The sequence below is a fragment of the Lactuca saligna genome, chromosome 9 (genome assembly GCF_052625555.1).
Source record: "Lactuca saligna cultivar CGN05327 chromosome 9, ASM5262555v1, whole genome shotgun sequence".
In the NCBI taxonomy this organism is placed as follows: Eukaryota; Viridiplantae; Streptophyta; class Magnoliopsida; order Asterales; family Asteraceae; genus Lactuca; species Lactuca saligna.
Genome location: NC_136425.1, coordinates 35165332 through 35191739, shown reverse-complemented (window position 1 = coordinate 35191739; position 26408 = coordinate 35165332). Strand labels below are relative to the sequence as shown.

General features: G+C 34.8%; 1 protein-coding gene across 1 annotated transcript; it reads left to right on the top strand.

Moving 5' to 3' along the window:
* Window positions 1-20279: 20279 nt before the first annotated feature.
* Window positions 20280-24333, top strand: LOC145015693 (3beta-hydroxysteroid-dehydrogenase/decarboxylase-like). The gene is made up of 12 exons (XM_078974167.1): window positions 20280-20416; window positions 20945-21199; window positions 21343-21432; window positions 21507-21811; window positions 21910-22035; window positions 22116-22195; window positions 22279-22477; window positions 22860-22965; window positions 23109-23283; window positions 23366-23522; window positions 23727-23793; window positions 23899-24333. The coding sequence occupies exons 2-12, from the start codon at window positions 20965-20967 to the stop codon at window positions 24051-24053; spliced, it is 1695 nt and encodes a 564-aa protein (XP_078830293.1). The 5' UTR covers window positions 20280-20416; window positions 20945-20964; the 3' UTR covers window positions 24054-24333.
* Window positions 24334-26408: the final 2075 nt, after the last annotated feature.

Here is a 26408-nt window from a genome sequence, read left to right as displayed (position 1 = left end):
TGTCGAAGCTTTACAATATCTGACCTTTACTCGTCCGGATATTTCTTATGTTGTCTAGAAGGTTTGTCTCTATATGCATGGTCCGTGTGTTCCACAGTTCCTTGCTCTTGAACATATTCTCAAGTACCTCAAATGTACTCTAATCGACGACATTCATATTCATTCGTCAGTCATGCATCGCCTGGGCTCGTACTCTGATGTTGATTGGGTCGGTTGCTCTATGACACACTGTGTATATCTTGGCGACAATATCATATCTTGGTCATCAAAACGACATCATGGTGTATCCTGCTCAAGTGCCGAAGTTGGGTACTAGGGGTAGCTAATGTTGATGTTAATGTTGTTTGGCTTCAAAATCTTCTTCTTGAACTATCGTGCCCTCGTTCTAGAGCCACTGTTGTTTTTTGTGATAATTTCAGTGCCATATATTTAGCCTCAAACCCTGTACAACACCAACATACCAAGCATTTGGAAATAGATTTACCTTTTGTTAGGGAACGTGTTGCGATTGATCATGTGCATGTTTTGCCCGTACCGTCCGCTTATTAGTATGTCGATATCTTTACAAAGGGTCTTCCTACACAGCTATTTTTAGATTTTAGAAATAGTCTGACTATTCGACAACTCAGACAGACTATAGGGGTGTGTTAAATTATTGTTATTTACTTTGTTCTTTTGTATATAGTATAGGGCCCTTTATGTAACTTGTATCAAACAATAAGGGGGTTTTCCACAATATCAAACAATACGAACTCTCGCATGTGTGATATATAACTTTAAAGTGTGGAATATTACTCGTTCCTCTTTAGTTTTATTTGAGAATGTTAATTTGCTTTGGCTAGATTAAACGGTGATCACTTTCTCATTCCACATACTTTCCTTTTTTTTGGGTGGGGCTTGCTGATTGCGAATGTCATTTTCATGCATTATTTTAATCGTGTTCTACTCATTTTCATTGCATGTTGTACATACATTCCATGCATTTTATCATTTATTGGGATCGAATTACACATTTTTATGGAATCAATATACGCAATAGGTACTTTGGTGTATATATTAGGCATGGTGCCGTGCAACGAAGCATGTGCATATATAAATTTCGAAGACCTAACAACTTTTGGTGAGAATCCTTAACTATTCAATCCTTAACTATTCTTGAGTTGATTCGGATGACATATCGTCATATCTATGTAATGTAGGATATTATGCATATTATAGATTGTGTAATTTGTGGTTGATATATTATTCATTTATTCTACCACAGGTTTTTATTTTATTATGAGAAGTAATAATTGGTTCGCTTGCATTGGCTTTAAAAGTTGTTTACCAAAAAAATCTAAGGTTGATGTCTTGTAAACAACATAATGTTTTTTATTTCTATAAACCACAAGCTAATTTATTTTTAAATAACTATTTATGTCTTTCATGATATTTAAACTTATTACATCTCATTTGTGAGAGTTGTTATTTATAAATATGTTAGTTTGTCGTTTCACTAGGATACCAGACATATGTGGCATAAGGAGCTAGACTTAATCGGTTGAATTCTCCAAATTTTTATTTTTTTATTTTTTATTTCATTTTTTGAATTAATTTAATGTATCAACAAGTCACCATAATTATATTATCAAAATAACTATATAATATATTAAGTGAAGCAATTTGGAAGACTATAAGTTTGTGAATATACTATACTTTGCTTGATCCTTGTCTCCTTGACATATTTCACATTTTGTTGTTTTTGTTAAATTTATTAGCTTGATAGTTGAATAAAAGAATATAACCAAACACAATAGATTTTATCTAAATGATTTGAAATTAAGGTCTTTTTAACTCAAACCCTCATCTGTTGTAGCTTTTATTTAGTGGCCGTCAAAAAACATAATTCATATAAAAAGCAAGTAATTAGTCGAGTCTCCTTGATTGGTGATGATTTTATGATGTGTTAGGTACAGAAAAGCATACGATGTTTTGAAATAATAACATGGTAGGATCATGTGGATGTGAATCTTAACTATTTCAAATTTTTTCTAAAAATAATATAATAAACGTTTTATTTATGTCATCCTAGTGAATTCCGGTCAACCCATTTATTCATTTAAATAGTATTGTAAGCAGAGTTCTAAGTAATGTTAGTTGAAACTTTGACGATAATGTTAATTTTTAAGTTTTTACGAGTCTTGTCGTTTATAAGACATGATTTTAGGCAACAATTATGTATATAATTAATAAGTCTATATATTTTTTCTATTATTATTCTGTTTTATATATGTACATATGACTTAAGGTGACATCTTATTAAAGCGTGAAGTCAAGTACAAACTTTGAAGACATAACGAACTTTTTAAAACATTGATTATTAGCAAGGGTTTTAAGCTATTGCGATATAGCGGGAGCTCAAGTAATATTTTTTTTATAGAAAACTACAGATCTACCCAAATTTATTAATGATTTTTCATTAAATAGTAAAAAATTAGTATTTTCAGAAAATAATCAATAAAATCGATAGGTGATTAAGCTCACATGCTATTTAAGTCTTCCCAACTCCTATCTTGCTATAATGGGCTACGAACTAGACCCATTTCGGTCCATGGATTAGAAATATATAAACCTAGGGATGAGCAAATGGACCGGGGAACCGGCCGGAACCGGAACCGGAACCGGTACCCGATGGAACCGGTCGGGCCGGGACCGGGACGTTATTTTTGTAGATTTTTGGAACCGGGAACCGGTAGGAGCCGGAACCGATATAACCAGAACCGGTAGAACCGGCAAAAACCGGAACCGTATGATGTTATTTTTCAAGGACCGGTTCCAACATTTGAAGACACGACAAGAACCGGTAGGAACCGGACCGATAGAACCGCCGGGCCGGTTCGGTTCTTGATTTTGGCCGAAGCCGGTTCCCGGTTCCGGCCGGTTCGGTCCTTTTGCTCATCCCTATATAAACCTAGGGATGAGCTTTGGAACCGGACCGGTTCGGAACCGAAACCGGTTTTCGTATATTATAAGAACCGGGAACCGGACCGCCGGTTCTAGCGCCGGTTCCGGTTCCGGTCCCGGTCCCGGTTTTTCGGTTATTTTTCAAAGTAGAACCGGTTGAAATACTATAGATTATATGCTATCTTCTGGAGCTTGTAAATGATTCAATATTTAACCAAATTATGACTTTTTACATTCTAAATTGAAGTACAAACACTAAATTACATGTTGAAAAAAGAATCAACTAATTCTGACTTCATATGCGCATTTTAAAAGCAGGGACAGATTCCAAAAAAATAAAAAATGTTGAAACAGAAAAAACGCAGCATTGATATGTTGTCTTTCGGGGTCTATAACTGATTCAATATCTAACCAAAATATGTGTTTTTATAGTCTAAAATGAATTACAAACATCAAATTACATGCTGGAAAAAAATTAAGTGATTCCGACGTCATATGAATGAGTTATACACATTTAAAAAATGGGACATATTCAAAAAAACAAAAAATAATGCTGAAATAAAAAAACGCAACATCGATATGCTTTCTTTCGGGGCATGTTTCTGATTCAATATCTAACCAAAACATATGTTTGTATCGTCAAAAATGAATTACAAACTTCAAATTACATGTTGGAAAAAAAATCAAATAATTTCGACTTCATATGAGCGAGTTATACGCATTTTTAAAAATGAAAAAAATGTCAAACCGGTTCCGGTTCTTAGAACCGGGACCGCTTTTCATAAAAATGGAGAACCGGTAACCGGACCTATTATTAATTCCGGTTCCGGTTCGGTTCCGGTCCGGTTCCGGTTCCGACGGTTCTAATGCTCATCCCTATATAAACCTCAAAATCTAGAAAAAAATACTCTTATTTTCACACTCTTTAACTTTAAGAAATTCTCTCAACCATTTCAATAGCTCAAGATCAATATTCATCGGGAAACTTTGTAATTTATCTAGGTATTTTATGTTATAATTGTGCTTTATTAGTTTTTATACATTTAAGATAGGTTTATATTATTTATTAGCCAAAAAAATCAAATTGTGTTTTTCTACATGAATACATATCTAGCTGTAAGAAAATAACAAAAAGAGTTAGCTAAAAATACACTTAATTTTTCTATTTAGACATCCTATACCATTGAACTTGTTGTTTGTGTTCACCATAACCCTTTTGACCGGCTTTTAACCTATGATAGCTGGTCAAAGGGTTATAGTGAACATAAACAATAAGTTCGATGGTATATTGAGTACAAAAAAAGGAAAGGGATCAAATGAAAACAAACTCAAGAGTTGGTTACCCTCCTGAGTTATTTTCCTCGAAAAGTTAAATGAAATTAAAGTTGCAAAATTATCAAATACTGCAACCTTCTTTGACTATAACGTATATGAAGAGCTTTTCAGAGGAATAACTTCGTTAAAACATGGTTTATGCTATGCTTACTGTGGTTAGCTGTCAACACCTCTCTTCAAAAGGATATGATTGTGTATGAGAGATATATTTATCAGCAAAAACGTTTACCTCAATGTATATTATGGTGATGTGTCTGCAAAAGCAACATGATATTGTACATATTGATGTTGTATCTCATCCCATGAATTCGATCTTAAAGCTAAGTAAACTAAAAAATCACAACACTTGTGATTCCACTCATTTGTAGACTTGTCTAGAATCCATGATACGATAAATCATTCGATTGGAAATGTAAATGCAGTCATGAAATGCGCCTGCTTAGTCAAGATTCCCCTAATAAATATTCAAGTGCATTACAAAGTTGTACATGTATGAATAGTGCTCTTTCGTGGGTTATGTTTTGAAGAGAAGCAATAATGAATCTCATAAAGTCATTAATATCAGTAGGAGTTGACGTGAGATTTGCTGTAAATGAGTAAAGGGAAAATGACTCAGGAGGGTAACCAACTGTTGAGTTTGTTCTCATTTGGCCCCTTTCATTTTTTTTTTTTTTTTGGTACTTAATATACCATCGAACTTGTTGTTTGTGTTTACCATAACCCTTTGACTGGCTATCACAGGTCAAAAGGGTTATGGTGAACACAAACAACAAGTTCGATAGTATATTGAATACAAAAAAAAAGGAAAGGGACCAAATGAGTACAAACGCAAAAGTTAATTATCCTCGAGAGTCATTTTCCCTTTTCAATTTGCTAACTCTGTTGCTTTATGTTCAGGGTTCTTAAATTTGTTAAAAAATAAAAACGATTTTGAAAACACAAAGAAATTAGCGTAAAAGAACTCTAAATTGTCATTTTTAATAACTTTGCATTTTTAATCAAACTTAGGTATTTTATTGGAAACATAAAAAAAAGGTTTGATCACAGAAATCACATATGGCCATTGGCCATCTCCAATTTCAAGATTAAAAAAATCTAAAAAAAAGTTTTTATACTTATATACTGTTTTTGGGTCATAGGTCCAAATTGGGGTTAAATTGCAGCTCAAGAAAAGAAAATCATAGATAGAGGGTACAAAAGAGTAGACGAGCCTATCTATATGCGGTTTTAGTGATTATTTTTGAAAAAAAAAACAGATTTTTACTCATTAATATATTAGGTTAAATTTGTAATTTTCTCTATTTTTTTTATGATATAACATGTTTTCTTTAAGTTTCATAAAATTTATCACATATTTTTATAATGTTGATGAAAATGCATAATTTACATCAAATCTAATATTGTCAAAAAAAAAAAAAAAAAAACAAAAACAAAAACATGAGAGCTTTAGATTCATAAATTGAAGAGAAATGAGGTTGTTACACACCACATTGAATATTTGAATATGATCGGTGATATAAACCTATTTCCATCTATGGAAGTACAATACAAAGGTAGGGATTGATATTTATTTTTCACTTAGATTAATAGGTGTCATATAAGATTCTATAAAATTTATGGTGTCATATCATATTTTACTATGTTTTAATTTTATTTTATTTTATAGTTTTACTTGAATAAAATGTAATTATATAAAATTAATAAAAGGAAAATACTTTATTAGTTTAATTAAAAACAATTACATAGCTAAAAACTATAATTAAATAAAAACACTATCTAAGAACGACAACTAAATTAAAACTCTATTTGTAATATATTTTTCATGATGTTTGTTCTAGCCCTCAAAACCATATGGGACTCATTTTCGATGAGATGATCAAATGGATTTGTTAAAAATTTCATATGGTGACGTCTTGTTTCTCCTCTGGAGCTCTTTTGCTTCACTTTTCTAGCTTCCTTTTTCTCTTCCAACTTTTTTTTTTCAAAATTCAAACAACTTTCAAAATTCAAATTAAATTTCGAAATTACTAACAACTCTTTGAATATCATCTCCTCTTCCCATTCCCAATATGTTCAATGAAGAGCCTCTCTTCCTCGCCTTATCCCGACCCATCGTTGAACTACCTTTTTGTAACATTCAGTTTTAGTGTAACACCATTAAATTTCAAACAATTTTTCATTTAATTTTAATAAAACATTTCAATTCCAAATCATCCCAAAATCATATATCCAATATTTTCACTAAAAACATAATACAAAATCCATATCCCAAGATCTCAAAAACATGTCATCTGCAAGTGTGTACTGATCATGCCGGTGCCTTCCCGCGATCATCACTGGTACCTAAAACACATAACACACAAATGGTAAGCATAAATGCTTAGTGAGTTCCCCAAAATACCACATACAACACATACGCCTTTCCAGGCCATAACTCTATAGGATCTTCCGATCCAAGTGTCTCAGGGGATTTTCATCCCATAATTCTTTTGACCTTCCGGCCCATACTCTGTTGACCTTCCAGTCCATATAATCATACTCATATCATAACATATCACATAAATAACATGCATCACATAAACATCATACACATAAGACCTTTCGGTCACACTTAGTTACCCCATCGGGTATGGCATAGTGAGAAGACTCACCTCGCTGATGTCGGATAATCACTCGAGCTCGATTTCCCGATGTATCGCCTCCTATATCATAAGTACATCTCTAATTAATACCTTCCTGACTTAGTTTGACTAACACTATTAAGTCAAATCTAGTCAACCCTGGTCAACGGTCAAGACCCGACTCGTCAAGTTTTGCATAGACTCGTCGAGTCCATACGTGAACTCGAGTCCTTTGAATCCCTTCTGACTCATTGAGTCACTCACCCAACTCAGCGAGTCATCCACTGATCTGAATCACGGGACAACCCGCTCCGACTCGTCGAGTCTGCTCATGGACTCGGTGAGTTCGTTTTATGCACAACCTCAAACGACCTTTTGAGGTTAGGTCTATTCCTCTAATCCTTAGATCTAACCTTTCCAAGCTCAATAATCACTTTAAGTCTCTATATTGATGTACATGCAACAACTATATGACCATATATGATGATTTAGCCCCAAATACCACAACCCAAGGTCATAACCTCCATTGCTCTCCATAAAGCTTGATGAGTGAGGCTCTCTGGACCTCTATGGATCCAGATCCAAAGCCTCATCACCGGAAAGGGACCATTGGACATCAAATCAACCTAACAAAGGGAATAAGAAACCCGAAATCCATATATACTTCATAAAACAGAAGATGATCCGAATTTAATACGTCAAATGTGATGATCTTAGCTTCAAATCCACATAATAGCAACCTCCTTTGCTTCCTCTTGGCTAGGACCTCCTTCTTCTTGCTAAAAAACACCACAAAGTTCAAGAATGGCTTCCTTTCTCTCTCAAAATGCTCAAGTACTCTAGGGGTTCTCTCTATGGATTGGTAGCCGCAAATGAAGGCCATAAGGGCCTTTAAGTAGGTCCCAAACCCGAGAAACTAGGGTTTCTTTCGTATGCTCTAACTCGGCGAGTCGCTCCCCTGACTTGTCGAGTCCCTTCATTAACCACATCATTCAGTCGCGACCAGACTCGACGAGTTTGAGCACTAACCCGTCGAGTCACCCTACATAAATAAAAAACTGCAACATAAATCAATATACCTGGGAAACTGGGTGTTACATTTTGGATGTTTCTAATTTTGGGATTGCGGACCACAACTTGATCGAGTGAAGGTCTTGAGCTTCAACTGAATTAAGTTTAAACCTTATTAGATGTTAACAACATTGGTTTAGTGATTTAATCCCTTGAATCATGTAACGCTCGCAGATTCGGGCTAGTCAATTTAGAGACAATGAGGGTCAAAAATGTCTTTTTGATAGAAGATTATTTAGAATAAATAATCTTAACCAAGTTATATTATATGTCACAAAGGTTCCATACATATAAAGAACGCCGAAATTCGAATTATAACGAAGAAGTTATGACCTGTCGAAGTTTTACGGCAAAACCGACACGGCACCGGGAATCGTAAAAAGTGAATTTTTGATAAGCTACTTTTTAGCCTTATATCTAAATGAAACTTGTAGTATATGTTAAACCGAGAGTGTGCATAAAAAGAACGTCAAAATCTAACTTCGTATGAGGAAGTTATGATTTTTCTAAGATTTCGCATAACAGTATACAGTCCGGAATTCGTATATTAGATCGACCGATTTTTAGCCGACACAACCTAAACGAGAATCGAGGGTCTCGTTAATATTATCTCAACGGTAAAAAGATAGACGAAAACGGACGTCGGATGAAGAAGTTATATATTTTTAACGGACTTTTCCTGTCCCGGCCTGTTAAAAATATAACTTTAAAAATAAAGTTAAAATTAGCAAACGGAGTCTAAGAGAAGTTGTATAGTACGATCCCACCTACGTGTGGATATAAAGAACATAAAAAAACGGAGCTCGTATGCAAAAAGTTACAGATTTTAGAAGATAACTAGTTCTTAGAGTGACCAGCGAGTGACATGTGGCGCAATCTGAGACGCACCTTCTTCCCCACGGCTTTGCATGAGATCGCGACATGTGGCACATTATGCCCAGTGTAATTTTGAGTACGCTTAGTGTAACCCTTATAAACCCATTACGCTCAGCGTACTCGGCGCTGACAGCCTATAAATAGAGGCGTTTTCCCTCATTTTTCTTCACACCTTTTCTCAACTTCTCTCCCAAATACCCCCAAAGCCTCAAGTATTTTATCTAGCCTTTCTTAGGAGTTAGTAGCGAGTCCCCTTGCGCAACAAGAGCCCGAGAAGATGAGCTTTCGGCTCATAAGTTCTGCCTACGCAGAGCCCGGTTCTTCACTAAACACCCTTGTAAGTGAGTTATGCTTACCCTACTTTAAGTATAACTTATGTTTAAGTTCATTACCGTTATTATGAACCTATAAACAAGATTTATTAGTGACTCCAAGTCATTATACTGATTGATCTACTTACGGGGATGATGTCTAGGATGTGATTTAGTGAGGTGTTTAAAGTGAGATTTCCAAACAGTATACTTCGTATACCAAACGAACCCTACCTCCGATATGATCCTACCTGGTTATTCCTTACTTGATGGATCATGAAAGTCGACTTTCAGTTAATGATGAATCTAGACTAATAACTAGTCGCAATAAAGATTAGACTAAAACGTAGCGATAATAATGCTAGGTTTCTTCGAAGGAAAATAGAATCGTTAGAAGCGAAGCGCTGCCCGAGTTTGGAATCATCACTTTAACAAGTGAGTGCATAGTTACTTTCATCTTACACATAGATATGAAGTATTTTATATAAATTACGTGTTATGTGTGCATATAACCTGTATACTTGCTATCTCTGTTGGATGAACGATTTTATACATATTTTAAATAATTTAAATTGTATATGTATTTTATATCTACGCATATGTTGGGTAAAATATGGGTAGATGAATGATGAGAGATGAAAGATGATATGAGTGAACATTGGTAGCTATAGACTTAGTGCCTAATAAATAACATCGGCAACTATGGACTTAGTGCCTATTGGATAAACGTTGGTAGCTATGGACTTAGTACCTGTTAAATAAACGTTGATAGCTATGGACTTAGTACCTGTTAGATAAACGTTGGTAGTTATGGACTTAGTACCTATTAGATAAACACTGGTAGCTATGGATTTAGTACGCGATGAATTAACTTTAGCAGGTATGGAATTAGTGTTTTACGAATGAGCATTGACAGCTATGGACTAGTGCCTGTCATATAAACCCTGGAAGCAACGGACTTTGGAATGAACGAATGCCGGATAGATGATTCTTAGGGTAGACCCTTAAGAATAAAGAAGATAATGGGAATGGGTAATTGAGTTAATTGGTTGATGATTAAACATAATAATTATATTATTGTGGGTTGAAAACCCTATATACTCACCAGGTTTCCCAACTTGATCCACTCAAGTTTATTGTATCACAGGTATCAATATGAAGTTACATTACACTGAGAGATTAAGGAGATGTAAATCACTAGTGTTAATTAATGTAAGTTTTGTTTATGCTTATGTTTATATATTGTCGATGACATTCCAAAGTTTTAAAATGAATAAAATACATTTCTTCGGAAATTCGTTCTTAACGTATTTATCATGTTTTTTTGGGAACAAATTCCACAACATTTTTTTTTCTAAAAGGATACTAATATTTTCAAAACAAAGCATAAATAAATCAGTATTTTTTGGCCGTGAAAATGGGGATGTCACAAATCGTGTGTTTGGAGTCAAAAAGGGTAAAATGGAAAAAATGATATTATGGACTTGTGCATGTATTAATGAGTTAAGTTCGGTATGCTTTAAGTCAAAAGTAATCGGATAATCGTGGAAATTATTAATAACTTCATGTGTATATAAATATCACTAAAAATGTAACATCCAGTTCCCTGGTATGCGTTTAATTAAATATTTATTTATTTTGAAAGAAAGACTCGACGATTTGGTAGCCATGACTCGTCGAGTAGAAGGCAGTTTGGATGCTGGGTTTAAATGAGCTACTCGACGAGTCGCGGCGCTGACTCGACGAGTAGGACAGGCTGGATGAAACCCTAATCTTTAGGGTTTGCATCCTATTTAAGCAACATTTATGGCCTCCATTCCAGCCTCCATCACCTCCAAACCCTATTATCGAAACCTTAATCCGCCATAAGTGATCTTGAGCTATTTCTTGCCATTTTAAGTGTTATTTGTGCCTTGTGAAGCTTGTGGAAGAAGTAGAAGATAGAAGGCTCAAGAGGGAAGGAGTAGATCCACGAACTACACTCCTTTTACTACATTTTCTAGTAATAAAGTTTCCAACTTGATCATTCTTCTCTTGGATCTATTTATTTCTATTTTATGGAGGTTTTTATTCAAGATCTTTGGTCCTTGAGGTTGGGGCGATCCAAGTGACTTTTATCTCGGATTTGGGATCTAGAAAGGGTTCCATGGCATAAAGGTGCAAACATTATGACCATGGAAGCCCCATGCAAGCATATAAGCAATTTTATGGTCTTTTTAGCCCTAAAAGACCATGCATGGAAGGAAAGTTCAAAACTTTATGTGTCCAACAGATGCTAAAACCCTAGATCTAGGTTTGTATGTGTGGGTTTGTGATTTTATGGCCTTTTGGACTAGATTTATGTCATATAGGAATTAGGGTTTTGTCTAAACCCTTTTAGGAGGGATATAAATGAGTAAAGTTGGAAACTTTACCCTTATAAAGGCCTTTCCAGTGGGCAAACGAGATAAGGACCATGGATTTAGAAGATAGGGGCTTAATCTGTTAAGATGGCCAAACAGACAGAAGGACTCGTCGAGTCCATATGGGAACTCGACGAGTCGTTTTGTATTGTCCCAATTTTAGTTAGTAAATCTCGACGAGTCTGTAGAGGGACTCGACGAGTAAATGAGCCAAGTCGCGACTGAACAGCTGGATAGGACTCAATGAGTCGGCAGAGCCACTCGACGAGTTAAGTCGCGATTTCAGGAGTTCTAAGTTATAGAACTCGGCGAGTCGAAAGGTTGACTCGACGAGTTGGTCAACCCATAATGTTGACTTTGACCAGAGTGTTGACTTTGAACAAGGGTAAAATGGTCATTTTATCCTATGAAGAGTTATCAGTTTTTGATTAAGTGTTACTATGGTATTTATAGTCGGAGAGTCGCCAGAGCAGCTGACAGGGATTCCTCACTCGAGTTTTTAGCAGGCAATCGTACGACGTGATTTTCCCTTAAGTAGGAACAGGTCTAAGGCACCAAGATCGGCCCGTAGTATGATATCTTAGTAGATGAGTGTGGGGGAGGCCCGTATCTCACAGTTTAGTTTGATTATGGATATATGTCTGACTGATATATTTATTTATACTTGTTGTCTGTGTGATACTTGCATTTATGTTTAGTAGCTGAGTATGGTCGGGGCCTGTATCTCATAGCAGGCGAGTGTGGGCAGGGCCCGTATCTCGAAGTAGTTGAGTGTGGGTAGCGCCCGTATCTCAGAGTCAGCTGAGTGTGGGTGGGGCATGTATCTCCAGTTAGCGGAGTGTAGGCGGCGCCCATATCTCTTAGTTGCATGTTATATGTGTATGGTATTTGGTAGTTTGGGAGATCTCACTAAGCTTCGTGCTTACGGTTTTCATTTTGGTTTCAAGTACTTCCACTAGCAAAGGGAAGGGTTCAGGGTGATCACATGACACACACCACAGTCTTTAGCCTAGGCGTTTACTCTGATAATTTGATATGATGTTTTCAGATACATGATACATGGTTTTCTTTATGATTATGACATTTTGAGACACATGGTTTATGATATTATACTATGGTAGTAATTTTATGGTTTTTAATAATGAATTGAAAACGAAAATTTTGGACCATATTTTTGGGATGTTTCAAAAAATGGGTTTAAAATGAACAAGTTATGATTGTTTGTAGTTGGATTGAAATCTATGAAATCCATCACCACAACATGGTGAGAAGGTCATCACGCCATGGTGAGCCGTGCAGCCAAAGCACATAAAATTAGGGTTTTCACCGTATTTAAAGGCATTGTTCTGTGTTTTATGTCATTTTTAGTCTCCGTTACATCAAAAGCTCTATATAATCAAACTAACTTCCCTTTCACAACTTTGTGCCTGACATCTCTCTCTCATCCATTTTAGTGTGTTTTTATGGTTTTAGAGTGATACATTCATAAAAGATTGATCCTTGAATCTTGACAACTGAATAAATCATCCGTCATTAACCTTTTGGACCCTTGTAAGTATAAAAGAGTCAAGATTTATGGTGTTTCATCATTAGATCTGTGAGTATTTGGTGTTTTGGTATAATTTAATGAGCTTTGGTCCCTTTGAGGCTTGTTTCGTAGAGTTTGAAGAACTCTTTAGTTTTGGATTGTTGTTTGGGGTTACATTTGGTTATTTGATGAAGTAGAGAGTGCATGAAAGAGGTATCTTTACTCCATGCTTGAAGAGAACTGAGTTGTAGGACATCTTATGAACTTAGAGTTTTTAGATCTTGCTTATTGAGGTGTCATAATGGATAAAGTTGAAAACTTTATCCATTAAGACCTTTAGAAGAATCGAATATGAGCTTTTGAGCTCAGGAAGTTAAGGGTTAAGTGCTTAATCGATTAAGTTATTTTGGATGCACACCACAGTGCAATGAGTGGGTGGTCGTAGTACAGCGACGAGGTTTTTCTCGTGTCAGTTTTATTGTTTAGTTACCATGGCACATCTATGGGGTTGGCCACGGTGTGGTTGGTTAACCGTTGACTTTGACCATTGACTTTTTGACTGACTTGACATTTGGTCAAACTTGGGAGGTTTTAAGTTGTAGTCTTAAGGTTTAGATTGCGATTGGTTTAGGCAGTTCATGTAGATGATTGTTTGGGACTTCGAGTAGTCGGATTAGCTCTTGACACATGTGAGTTTTCTCACTATGTTATGTTGGGCACGGAGTTTCATTATAAGTTTGTTATCTTTGTGACTCTTTCTTGTATGATATATGTTTGTTGGGTAAGGCCCATTAATATGCTTTGATGGGTAGGGTAGGGCCCATTATACTAGACGTGGTCTATTACATAGGGTGGGGCCCATTATACTATATGAGGTCCATTAATTAGAGTGAGGACCAATGTACTAGATGAGGTCCATTACTCAGGGTGGGGCCCACTATATAGCATAAGGTCCATTACTCACAGTGGGGCCCATTATACTAGACGGGGTCCATTACTCAGGGTGAGACCCATTACTTGTGATGTATGTGGTATCTTGGGGAACTCATTAAACTTTATGCTTACGATTTTAAGTTTAACTGTTGTAGGTCTTTTTGGTAGTATGGGGAAAAACACAACATGATTGCATCGCATCTGCTTTGAAATTTTGATATGTTCCACACTTATGAACTTATTATTCTAATTTAAGTTTTAAATAACCAAATGTTTCTCTTTATGAGTTAACAGTATGCTTGCCTCGTTTTGAAAAAAAAAATTAAAATTTTGGTTTGAAATTTGGGACGTTACACTCTTTAAGCTCGAGTTCATCCACTTCGTTCAAATCAACCCCAAAATGTGCATCCGATGAATTAGTGTAACTCATCTCAGAAACTTTGGTTCTTTTCTCACAACCTTCTTTGCTACTAAAATATTTTGCCCATTTCGAAGGTACAAATAAAAACCTCCAATGTAACACCCTAACTCTCAGGTATAAACTTTACAGTTTCATTTTCATTTTGGAAGGTCTACTCATCTCAGAAACTTTGGTTCTTTTCTCACAACCTTCTTTGCTACCAAAATATTTTTCCCATTTTGAAGGTACGAATAAAAACCTCCAATGTAACACCCTAACTCTCAGGTATAAACTTTACAGTTTCATTTTCATTCTGGACTCCCCTTGGTCCCTATAGCTATAAAGTTATGAGATTTGACAAGCTTGGGGCTTTCCGTCTGAGTTAACCTTTCCCTTAGTCTAGTTTTGGCATTTAGGACCATGCATGTACGTAAAGTTTGCAAATTTACGTGGAAACCATGTTCTAGGAGGTTGGATATGTAATATGGAGCTTTGTGGTGGCTTAAAACACTTGTATAAGTAATGGACTGCATGAACTCGGCGAGTCAGATGAAGGTTGCCCGTATTTGATTCTGCATGAACTCGACGAGTCAGTAAGAGGACTCGACAAGTCAGTTAGGGTTTTCCCTGACATCTGGACATGTATGGACTCGACGAGTTGGTTGGAAACTCGGCAACTCGGTTAGGGTTTTATGAATTTCTAGGCTCTTAAGGAACTCGGAGAGCTGCTAGCTGCACTCGACGAGTTGGGTCAACATGGACTATTGACTTTGACTTTGACCAAGGGTTGACCAGTTTGACTTCTGGGGGTATTTTGGTAAATTGGGAATCTATGGAAAAGGATCACCGATGGATGTGTTGGGTTATGAGAAAAACAACAATACTATGATGCATATGCAAACTTTAAAGCTTTGGATCTAGGTTTTTCTAATTGTACATGAAATAATCATCCAAAGCTTGTGAACCCTAAATCAATCATATAGAAATCGAAATTAACATAATTAAACAAGTAAGAATATTACCTTTAAATTGTGACTTGAAGATCCTTGCCTTTGAGAGCTTAGTATCACAAGTGTAATACCTCTAACCGATCACAAACACCACAAGAAATTGGAGAATATGAGAGAGGGAGGAGGGATACTGAAATCAGCTCTAAGATCCTTAGGGTTCAAGTGTCCGAAAATTAGATGCCCAAGAGGTATTTATATAGGTGAGGAATTAGGGTTTCAGTCAAAGACCTAATCCGATTGCTTAGGCTCTAAGCAACCCATAGGAATCTTCCAGAATCCATAGCTTTGGACGAAATCCTTATGGGCTTCCATAAGATTTCGTCCACCTTTTATCCATGAGGTCCTCAACCCAATTTTCAATTATCACATAATTACAATATTAGTCCCCTAAATTAAATTAATCTCTTTTAACCACAAAATTAATTCTAAATTAATTCTTGACCAATATCAATTAAATAATATTATTTCTCTTTTAATATATTATTCACATAATATACTAATAAATCACATTTATACTCTTTCTCAATTATTCATCCAGTTAAGTTGCTTTGGTGAAGGAAACCCAAAAGGACCATGCTACTATCAGGTCAAGTAATACCAAATATACTTATGAACTTGGATACCTAATCCAACATGATGTAGGTGTTGGACTTAGAGCTGCATTTGGTGGAGTTTGACTTTATCACTTTGAGCTACTTGTGAGATGAGTTATCCTCACTATATCAACGGGTCTAAGGCACCAATGTCGGCCCTTTTTCAGATTTGTATCCAGGTTATTGCATGATATGCTTATTGATTTACATCTTGGTAGTTAAGATGGTGATATGCTTAGTGACCTGGTTAGGTCGGTATCCTGGTATGTAGGATGATGCTATGTTAGTGACTGGTTAGGTCTGTATCCTGGTTATAGGATATTGTTATGATTGGTGATATGTTAGATCAATTTGACTGTTATATATGCTAACATATGATATTTATGTGCACATGTTTGTTTGATTGGTGGTTGGGTTGAGGCGGTCATGCTTTGTGCTGAAGGCCAACATACCTGAGGTGGTCTCGATAGACTATAGACCCAGGAAGGCATGCTAGTCAGACCAAAGGCCCGGTGAGTGGTCCAGATAGGCTGTAGGACCTGCGAGGCGGTCTAGACGTGCCGAAGGCTCGGAGAGCGGTCCAGATAGGTTGAAGGCCTGCGAGGCGGTCCAATCAGGCTGAAGACTCATTATACATGTTGTTTGCTTATATGTTATTGATATGTTTTACGATATTGGTATTTTGGGGGTAACTCACTAAGCCTTCGAGCTTACATTTATCAATTATTGTTTCAGGTACTTCTGATGATCGCGTGATCGTACAGCTCCTCATATTTCATGATTTTATGATTTGATTCTGGGATACTCTGACATTATATTGTTTTGAAAACAAGTTTTGTAATAATCATTGGTATTGAAATGTTTTAAAAAGTTTAAATTTGGAATGATTTTTATGGATGTTACATCCAAACATTGAGAAACTTGAACAACTTCTTATTATTATCAACAAGAAAAACTTTAAGGATCATCCGTAAAATTTGTTCATCGCCTTCCCCATTTTTTTGTTGACTTGGCAAATTCTTTGAATCTCGTTGCATTTTGTGACATATTTGCTCATCTCATGAAATTAGTGGGAGCTCGGTGACCTTCCTGGTCTTATATGTGGATAGCAAACTTATCATGGGAAATCATATTATGACTTTAAGAGGTGTAAAGTCTTGTCTTGGAAAGTGCTTATCAATGAAAGATCTTGGTGAGGTGTAATACATTCTCATTATGAAGATTTACAGAGATAGATCGAACCGATTAATATGTTTAAGCCAAAGTACATATATTGAAAAAATATTGAAACGGTTCAAGATAGAAAACTCCAAGAAAGGATATATACCGATGACACATGACATGGTACTATGTTCATCCCAATGTCTTAGCACAAAGGCCGAGCTAGACAAGATGAAAGATGTTCCATATGCTCCGACAGCTGGATCCATCATTTATGCTATGAATTGTACTAGACCTAATCTTGCTTATGCTATGAGCATGACAATAAAGTACTAACAAAATACAAGGGAGAGTCATTGGATAGCTGTAAAAACATCCTAAAATAGTTGCATAGAACCAAATATATGTTCCTCGTCTATGGAGGTATGGAATAAAGAGTAAGTGCAAAGTGTTACACTGATGTTTCATTCACAATAAATTGAGATGATTGTAAATCACAATTAGGATATATGTTCATTACCAATGGGGGTGAAGTGTCTTGGAAAATCTCCAAGCAAAGTGTTTTAGTGCAATCAACTACATATTCAGAATACATCGACGCTTTAGAAGCTTCACACAAAGCTGCTTGGATGAAGAAATTCATTGGAGATCTAGGCATTGTTCCTTCCATTTGGGATCCCTTAGAAATATTCTATGACAATGAGGGTGCTATTGCTTTGGCTAAAGAACCCAAATTACACAAGAAGACTATGTACATTAACCGAAGATTCAACTACATTCGTGCGAAAGCTGGCCCGGAAACCCTCGTTAGGGAAGTTCCCTTTCCAAAAAAAGATTCAACTACATTCGACATGAAGTTGAAGATGGTGAAATCAGTATTCACAAAGTACACACGTATCAAAATTTGGCGTACCCTTTTAAAAAGCCTCTTCCTCAAGCCAAGTTTGAAGTTTATGCCTAAGGGATTGGACTTTGCTATTTTAGTGATTAGATTTGATCTTTGTTTCAGTATTGCTTATTAGAACTATCTAAGACACCAAGTAATGTGATGATTTTAATATATGTGAAATATGATCTTTCTCATTAATTACTTGTTTCAGTTCTATATTAACATGTTTAATCTTTGGGTAAATTTATTCACTCTAAAATCCATAGTCGGTTATTGTGGGAAAAATGATGAAGTAAGACTAATATGAATAGGAATGGTTGACAAAATGTTGTAACCAGTTTCGTAGGTACTTGCTAGAGAGCAAGTATTGGATCGTTGTTATGAATGATACTTGATATATGTAACATCTTTGTATCCTTAATACTGGAGATGCATAGATAAGACTTGAGTATTGGGAGTGTTATTCTTTGATATATTCAAATACTGTTCTTTAAACAGTCAGTTATAAAAGCTATTTGTCAAGTATGATGTGAACTGTGCAACAGGCGTATGTAGTTAAGATGAGATTTGTTCCTATTATTTGTTGAGAGTTAGACATCTAAGGCCTTATCTAAAGTTAAACACTTATATGAGATTGATTGTGATCCATATCTCACGTTCAACATGATGTTTATACCAGAGGGACAACTAATAACTTACCTTATACACCAAGTGTAGCTTTGAGCTTCTGGCGACGTGGGCGTTGATAGAATGGCACAAAGTCATACGTTGTTGGGGGTAGTGAAATGTTGCTAAATGTTCACCATTGTCTATATGAATCTAATACGAGTCTTGCGTAAGTGGGAGATTGAAAGATTATCTATGCTCAAGAGTCATATTAGAATGATATTACTAACTAACATATGAGCCTAACAACAACTTGATTCAATTGGTTACTTATTAGAAATTGATTTTAATAAATATTCATAAACTCTTATAATTAATTGGATATTATTTATTTCATAGAAATAATAATTTACCAATAGCAAATAACATAACATAACATAATGTATCACATGGTATGATTTATTAAGTCATGTACATCACTTTGGACTAGAAAGACTTTTTTGTCATTTACCAAAAGCTTAAGTTTTATATATTATAAAGGAGTTTGTAAATTCTATAAAACTTGTATTCTTTTTCAACAAAAGCTTTCGATACAGACGGAAGGAGAGGTCATGGCCTTTTGATTTGTTTAATCAAAGCATGGCTAGTTCTTAAGGGCATGTGAGACAAGTTGCTTGAGGTTCATAAGTGCTTAAATGGATAAGGAATTGTGGATGTTGTTTGAACTTTAAGACTAGCATGAAGGCTTTCATTTTGGTCATTCTGCTTGTTTGAAAACCATAGCCTTCCATCTCTCTCTCATTGTTATTTCAAAGTGTTAGAAGAAGTACTTGCTATCTTTAAGTTAAAGTTTGGTTCTAGCTTAAAGCTTAAAAGTTGTCACTAGCATCACTTCAAGTTGTCTTTTTGTTAATGTCTCAAAAGTAAATGTTCATCTACATTCTCTATCAACTTCCTAGCCTACTCTTAAAGATCAAAGGACAACAAATGATGTTTATTCTTTTACTCTTCTACGGATGGTGTTTTCTTTCCATTTTTTGCAAAATGATCATCAGTGGGTGTAACTTATTTATGTTCATTCAAAATTTATAAATCTTCCATTGTTTAAATATTGAGTTTTTAAATTATTTTTAAACTAAATCCCGACATGTGAGTATGCTATATAGCACAATAGTGGATACCTTATGCCACCTAAGCATAATAAAGACAATAGTTGGTGATATTTTTGTATATTTTGAACAATAAAAACTTGAGTTAAAGATCCTGAATAGTTAAAAAAAACATAAAATCACCTTCCTAACAAATATCTCAAAACAAACCTAGAAAACACATTTTATGGCAACCAAATATTTGCAAATTGGCTCTTCAGTCATGATTAAGTTGGAATCGTGTTGACATTTTGTGCTTGAGCGAATATCTGAAGATTATAATTTTTTTTAAAAGTTCAATAATTTTCTATCTATATCACTCTTTTAATAATATTTTATGAAACAAACGTAAAAAACTAAAAACAATCTTTCAGTGTTCATTTATTTTGTTTTTTTTGGGGTATCAAGTGTGGTAGTCTCCACGTTCGATAATTGTACCACGTGCTTTCAGAGTTGTACGTTACGTTGGAAGTTATATTCCATAGTTGTTCAGATCGGGAGTACAAATAACCACATCTCGGCAGGTCTGTCATTTAGACCGCCGTGCGATTCTCCGGCGGCCAAATACCGGCGAATCTCCGAGTTAAAGGTACACAACACTATTGCACAGCTGTAATGTTCATTCTTATTAACCTAGATGTTTGATTTTGTGAAGCATGTACAAAACCTTTGGAATTAAAACCAGAAAGGGGATTTTGTTTCTGTAATTAAAATTAGAAACCTCTTTGGTATTTTCTTCAATCCATTAGAAATTGCAAACGACATCGTAGGAATGACACTTCGTCTTTCCAGCAAAACTAATTTCACAACAATCGAAAACTGAGATTCGTGATTATCATATTATAATCTGCCATTTCTCCATAAGTCTAGTTCTAAGAGTGAATGCATCACTTTCAATCAGACGATGTTTTCTTCAAGAATTAGTGAATCAGATCTGCCATTTATGTAACTTTCATGCTGAAAAAACAGTGATTAGTATTCAACTATTCATTATCTTCAATGATGCTTAGGCAACTCTAGCTAATCACTAAGAACTACATCATGATCCTGATTTCTAAGTTTTAAATTAGTAGTATTCAAGATTTCAAGACACATTGTTAACTGCATTATATCACAGGGGCAAATCTATATTAAGAAATGGCTGTTCCTCAAGAGAGATGGTGTGTTGTCACTGGTGGAAGAGGCTTTGCTGCACGACATTTAGTAGATATGCTGATTCGGTATGAAATATATTCAGTTCGGATTGCTGATTTGGGTCCTGATATCAAGCTGGAAACCCATGAGGAGAGGGGAAATCTTGGTCAAGCTTTAAGATTAGGTCGTGCTCAATACGTATCTATGGATCTTCGTGACAAATCTCAAGTATATAAAGGTAACTTAATTAGTTTTATGAATTGTAATTCAGCTTTATCTATCCTTCCTATAGATATAGACTGTTTATGATCATTTAGATACATGGTCATTTTTTCTAGAATTTTACTTGGTTTGATGTGTGATCTTGCCATTATGCTGCAGCTTGTGAAGGGGCAGAAGTGGTTTTCCATATGGCTGCACCTGATTCATCCATTAATAACTACCAGCTGCATCATTCAGTCAATGTTCAAGGTATAAAGAAAGATAATAAACAAAGTTAGTTAATTTCCAAGAGAGTATTAATTTTTTCTTTTTTGGATTTACAGGTACTAAGAACATAATTGATGCTTGTACTAAACTTAATGTGAAGAGGCTTATCTATACAAGCTCTCCTAGTGTGGTTTTTGATGGGATACATGGAATACATAATGGAGAAGAATCATTGCCATATCCTTCTAAGCATAATGATTCGTATTCTGAAACTAAAGCTGAGGGAGAGGCACTAGTTATCAAGGCTAATGGGGTGAATGGTCTTTTAACATGTTGCATTCGTCCTAGTAGTATTTTTGGCCCTGGTGATAAGTTACTTGTTCCCTCTTTAGTTGCTGCAGCAAGGGCAGGAAAATCAAAGGTAATCTGAAACTCGATTATATAAGTTTTTAATGAATCTCTATTTAATTGGAACTGATTTTAATTTTTACATTCTTTGGTTGATTTTTGGATTACCAGTTTATTATAGGGGATGGAACAAACATGTATGATTTCACTTATGTTGAGAATGTTGCACATGCTCATGTATGTGCTGAAAGAGCTCTAGCTTCAGATGGATCTGCATCAAAGAGAGCTGCAGGAGAGGTAATTAAAATAAACCTTTTCAATTTTACTTGAGAGACAATATAATATATGGAGTTTTTATTATTTTTAAAAATTTTCAGGCTTACTTTATAACGAATATGGAACCAATAAAATTTTGGGAGTTCATGTCACTTATTCTTGTAGGGCTTGGGTATGAAAGGTATATTCTTCATTTTTGGTTTTTTTTGATTGTAAGATTAAAGCTCCACTTTGTCTTTATTTCTGATTTTATGTAGTTTGCAGGCCAAGAATCAAGATTCCTGCATCTGTGATGATGCCTATTGCAAAAGTGGTGGAACGCACTTACAATATTTTTGCCCCTTTTGGTATGAAAGTTCCACAATTAACCCCTTCAAGAATCAGACTTTTGACTTGCAACAGAACTTTTAGTTCAGCAAAAGCAAATGATCGTCTTGGTTATGTCCCCATCATCCCCCTTCAGGTAATTTACAATTTTTAAAATCGTAGATACAATTACTTTTATATTTACACTTTTGGTCCCTGTGTTTGTTCAAAATTTGCAGTTTTGGTCCCAGATAGTTTCTTTCCTCTTGCAGTTTTGGTAACGCTTTTGACATCAAAATTCCAAGAGGAAGGAAACTATTTGGGACCAAAACTGCAATTTTTGAACAAACCCAGGGACCAAAAATGTAATTTGGAAAAAACCTCATAAATGGTCCCTGTGGTTTCCTGAAATCTGGGATATAGTTCCTAAGTTTAAAGAACCTCATCGATAGACCCTGTGGTTTCAAAACTTTTAACAGATAGGCCCTCACCCACGTAAAAAGACTTATTTACCCTTTTTGTTATATTTTTGATTGTAGGAGGGTCTGAAACGGACGATTGAATCATACTCAGATCTTAGGGCTGAGCTTTTGCCTGGAAAGGAAGGGCCTTCTAAAGCTGCTGTATTTCTTGGAAATGGAATGGGTATGAAATGGGTTAAGAAAATAAAGTAGTAAATTACATTTTGGTTTGTAATGTTTTTGGGACCAAATTTGCAAAAGTTAGCTATAGTCAGGGACTAAAAATGTAAATTAGTTTTAAAAAGTGCTATTTGGTTAATATTGCAGTTGCGGATGTACTTCTATGGAGAGAAAAAAAGATGACATACACTGCAATGGTGGGTTTGTTTGTATTCTACTTGAGTTTTGTATTACCTGGAAGTACTATGATGACTGCAATTTGTAAAGTCCTCATGTGGGGATCCATCTTTCTGTTTCTTCATAGGAAATTGCCACAGCGTTTGTAAGTATTATTTTTCATTTTTAATCAAAATTAATACATCTGGTAAATAAATACACATAGTTTCCACCTACTACTGTTGCAGCATGGGGTATTCAATTGAGAAGATTCCGGAATCAAAGTTTCAGTTTTCAGAAGATATGACACGTAGAACCGCATTATCCCTGGTTTCTACATGGAATTATGCTGTAAATAATTTAAAATCTATTTCCAGTGGGAACGATTGGATGCTATTCTTCAAGGTACATATATATATATATATATATCATATATCTAACACTAATTTACAGAAATGGTCCCTCTGCTTTCAAATTTTGGTCCTTATTTCAAGGTTTCATATCGATTACCTTGACGTCACAATGATCAAATTAATATGAAACCTTGAAATAAGGACCAAATTGGAAAATATCTGATGAATTTTGTTTTGTTTTGTTTTTTATAAACAGATGGCTTTGTCTCTCTTTATGATAAGCTGGATGGGGTCCATGTCCCTACAAAGCTTTTTCGTTAAAGGTTTGTGAGGGTGTTTTAGATATTTGATTAATAGTCATAACACTTACACTGATCAATTCAAATGATTTGTCATTGTTATTAATATCCCGTGTTTACTTGTTGCAGTAGTTCCATTTGTGTTTGTTGTGTTCTACATTTACGATCGATACGAAGATGAAGTGGACTCGATTGTTCGAACAATTTTCCCGGTGGAGCGCTTGTCAAATCCCGAGTTTTTAAGATTATTGAATCCATTCAAGCCACTTGATAAACACGATTAGTCAACCGTTGTGATGGAAAAAAATGAGGACCTAATTTGTTTGATGGTTAGAAGCAAGAAGGTGACTATGTTATGCTATGTTATGTTATGTTATGTTATGTATGTTAGTTGAGTTGATTGTTTGTTTTTTGTTTTTTGATGAAGAGAGGCTAGATTGGATTTTGAACTATTTTAAGTTATGCATTTTTTGTAATAGATTTAATGATATGGCTGTTTAATTTTATTTTGTGTGTTGAAGACAAAAATCAAAAGAATCTATAAGAAAGGTTGTCTTGGATGTCGATGTCATGTTGATGTGATGTTCACGAGTTATTATGTTTAATATGGTTGAAGTAACCGTGTACATTATCGGTGTCGTGTGATTGGTTGTTGATTTATTCTTGTTTAGATTTGTGATCTACCGATATTTTTTATTAAACTATTTTTTCTCTTTGTCAAACTTCTATGAATTGGTTTAAATTGTTCATACGAAAGTCCCTACATTAATACTAACACTATATTATATTGGAAAACAATCAAACATCATAATCACTTCGTCCATTGGAAAATAGGTTAAAACCGGTGGAAGAAGCAAATACTTTTCTAAAAGCCATCGTTTTGTCATCTATCAAAAGGCTCAATAATTAGAAATATTATCAGTTATTTTCTAACATAAATATCTAGAAGATAAACATGTATCTAAGGAAAAAAACAGTTAATTTCATAAATGGGACATGGAACATGGTAACTGGTAAGCTTGTACCTGACGCTTCTTGAAAATAAAATATAATATTGTTTTTATCGTTTGTCCAAAGTTGAACTTTTGAAATTTGACAAAAACTTCTATAATTATAAAATATATATATATTTTTTTTGTATGAAAGTTTAAATTTTACTTATATATCTAATCTAATATATAATTACCATCATATATGATGAGATTCATATGTCAAAATTGCATTGAATTTTTAAAAATCTAGTAATTGGGAGAACTCCATACGAACCAAGAATGAACACCATGTCACAACAATGTAGTAACTTCTAAAATCAACCAAAAATCATGTCTCATTTTTTTTGAACTTATTACCCAAGGCATTATTTCATTATGATGAACCACAAAAACTGCATTTTACTTTCTTCAACCTTACGATTAAATGATGATTGAAAAATGAAACACGAAGCTCTCATGTTGCATACATGAAACAATTGTTGCCATGAGGCTGCAATTTCTGAACATTTAGAACAAAAAGTCAAAAGTTGGGAATGTCCATACTTGCAATAAACGCGGATTTGCTTATATGATTTTATTGAATCTAAAAAAAGCAAATTGTAGATTTATAATTAAGAGAATAACATAATTAAAGAAATGGTCAACTTGAAGAAAATTATAGCATATAATGCGAACCAAGATTTCCTTCCGAACAAAATTCCACACCTACTAAAAGTACATCTTAAAGATTAAATATGGAGGCGGCTAAACTTCATTAAATTTTAAACAAGTTACTAATACTTATTTGCGCATGAAAAATAAATCATAAAGCTTACTAGTACCATTAGCCTAAAGTTGCTTCGTATTATTTTAGATCGATCGGTAGGGATACTCGTTACCACGGTGTCATATCATCATCAATCCCTCAACACTGTTGTGGGGATGACATATGTCCATGAAAAGAGGCGAAATGCAGGGATAAAGAAGAAAGAAACAGGCGTTGAGGGGTGGTGCACTAGCAACGCGAAGAAACAGGCGTTCAAGGAGACCCGCGGGGCGGGGGGGGGGGGGGGGGGGTTCATTTCTTCTTAACAACGTTAAGGAAGGCCACGTAAGTCTCTCAACGAGACCATACCGATCACTCTTAAGGATTATTTTTAGGGATAGCAACTTAAAAGGGTAATAGACTTTTGATTTGTACATATTTGATCAATGAGGTTCTTTTTCTTTTTTTTTTTTTTTTTTTTTTTTTTTTTTTTGCTTCTATATTTGCCCATTCAACTTGTTTAATTATCATATTCAGTCCTAATAACAAACAACATCAGTTAAACCGGAAAAATAATTTAATATAATAATATATTTCTCATTTTGTACATATTTAGAGCTTTATATATATATATATATATATATATATATATATATATATATATATATATATATATATATATATATATATATATATATATATATATATATATATATATATATATATATTGTACAATTAGTCCATTTATTTTTGCTGCAAAATAAGTCATTGTTGTTTTTTGTATACATTCGGATCAGTTGATTTTTATGACCACTACGACCTCAGCTGCTTGGTTGTTTAGGTCTTGTCTTTCGCTTAAGTATTGTGTTAGAATATCATAACTTCTTCATAAGATCTCAGAT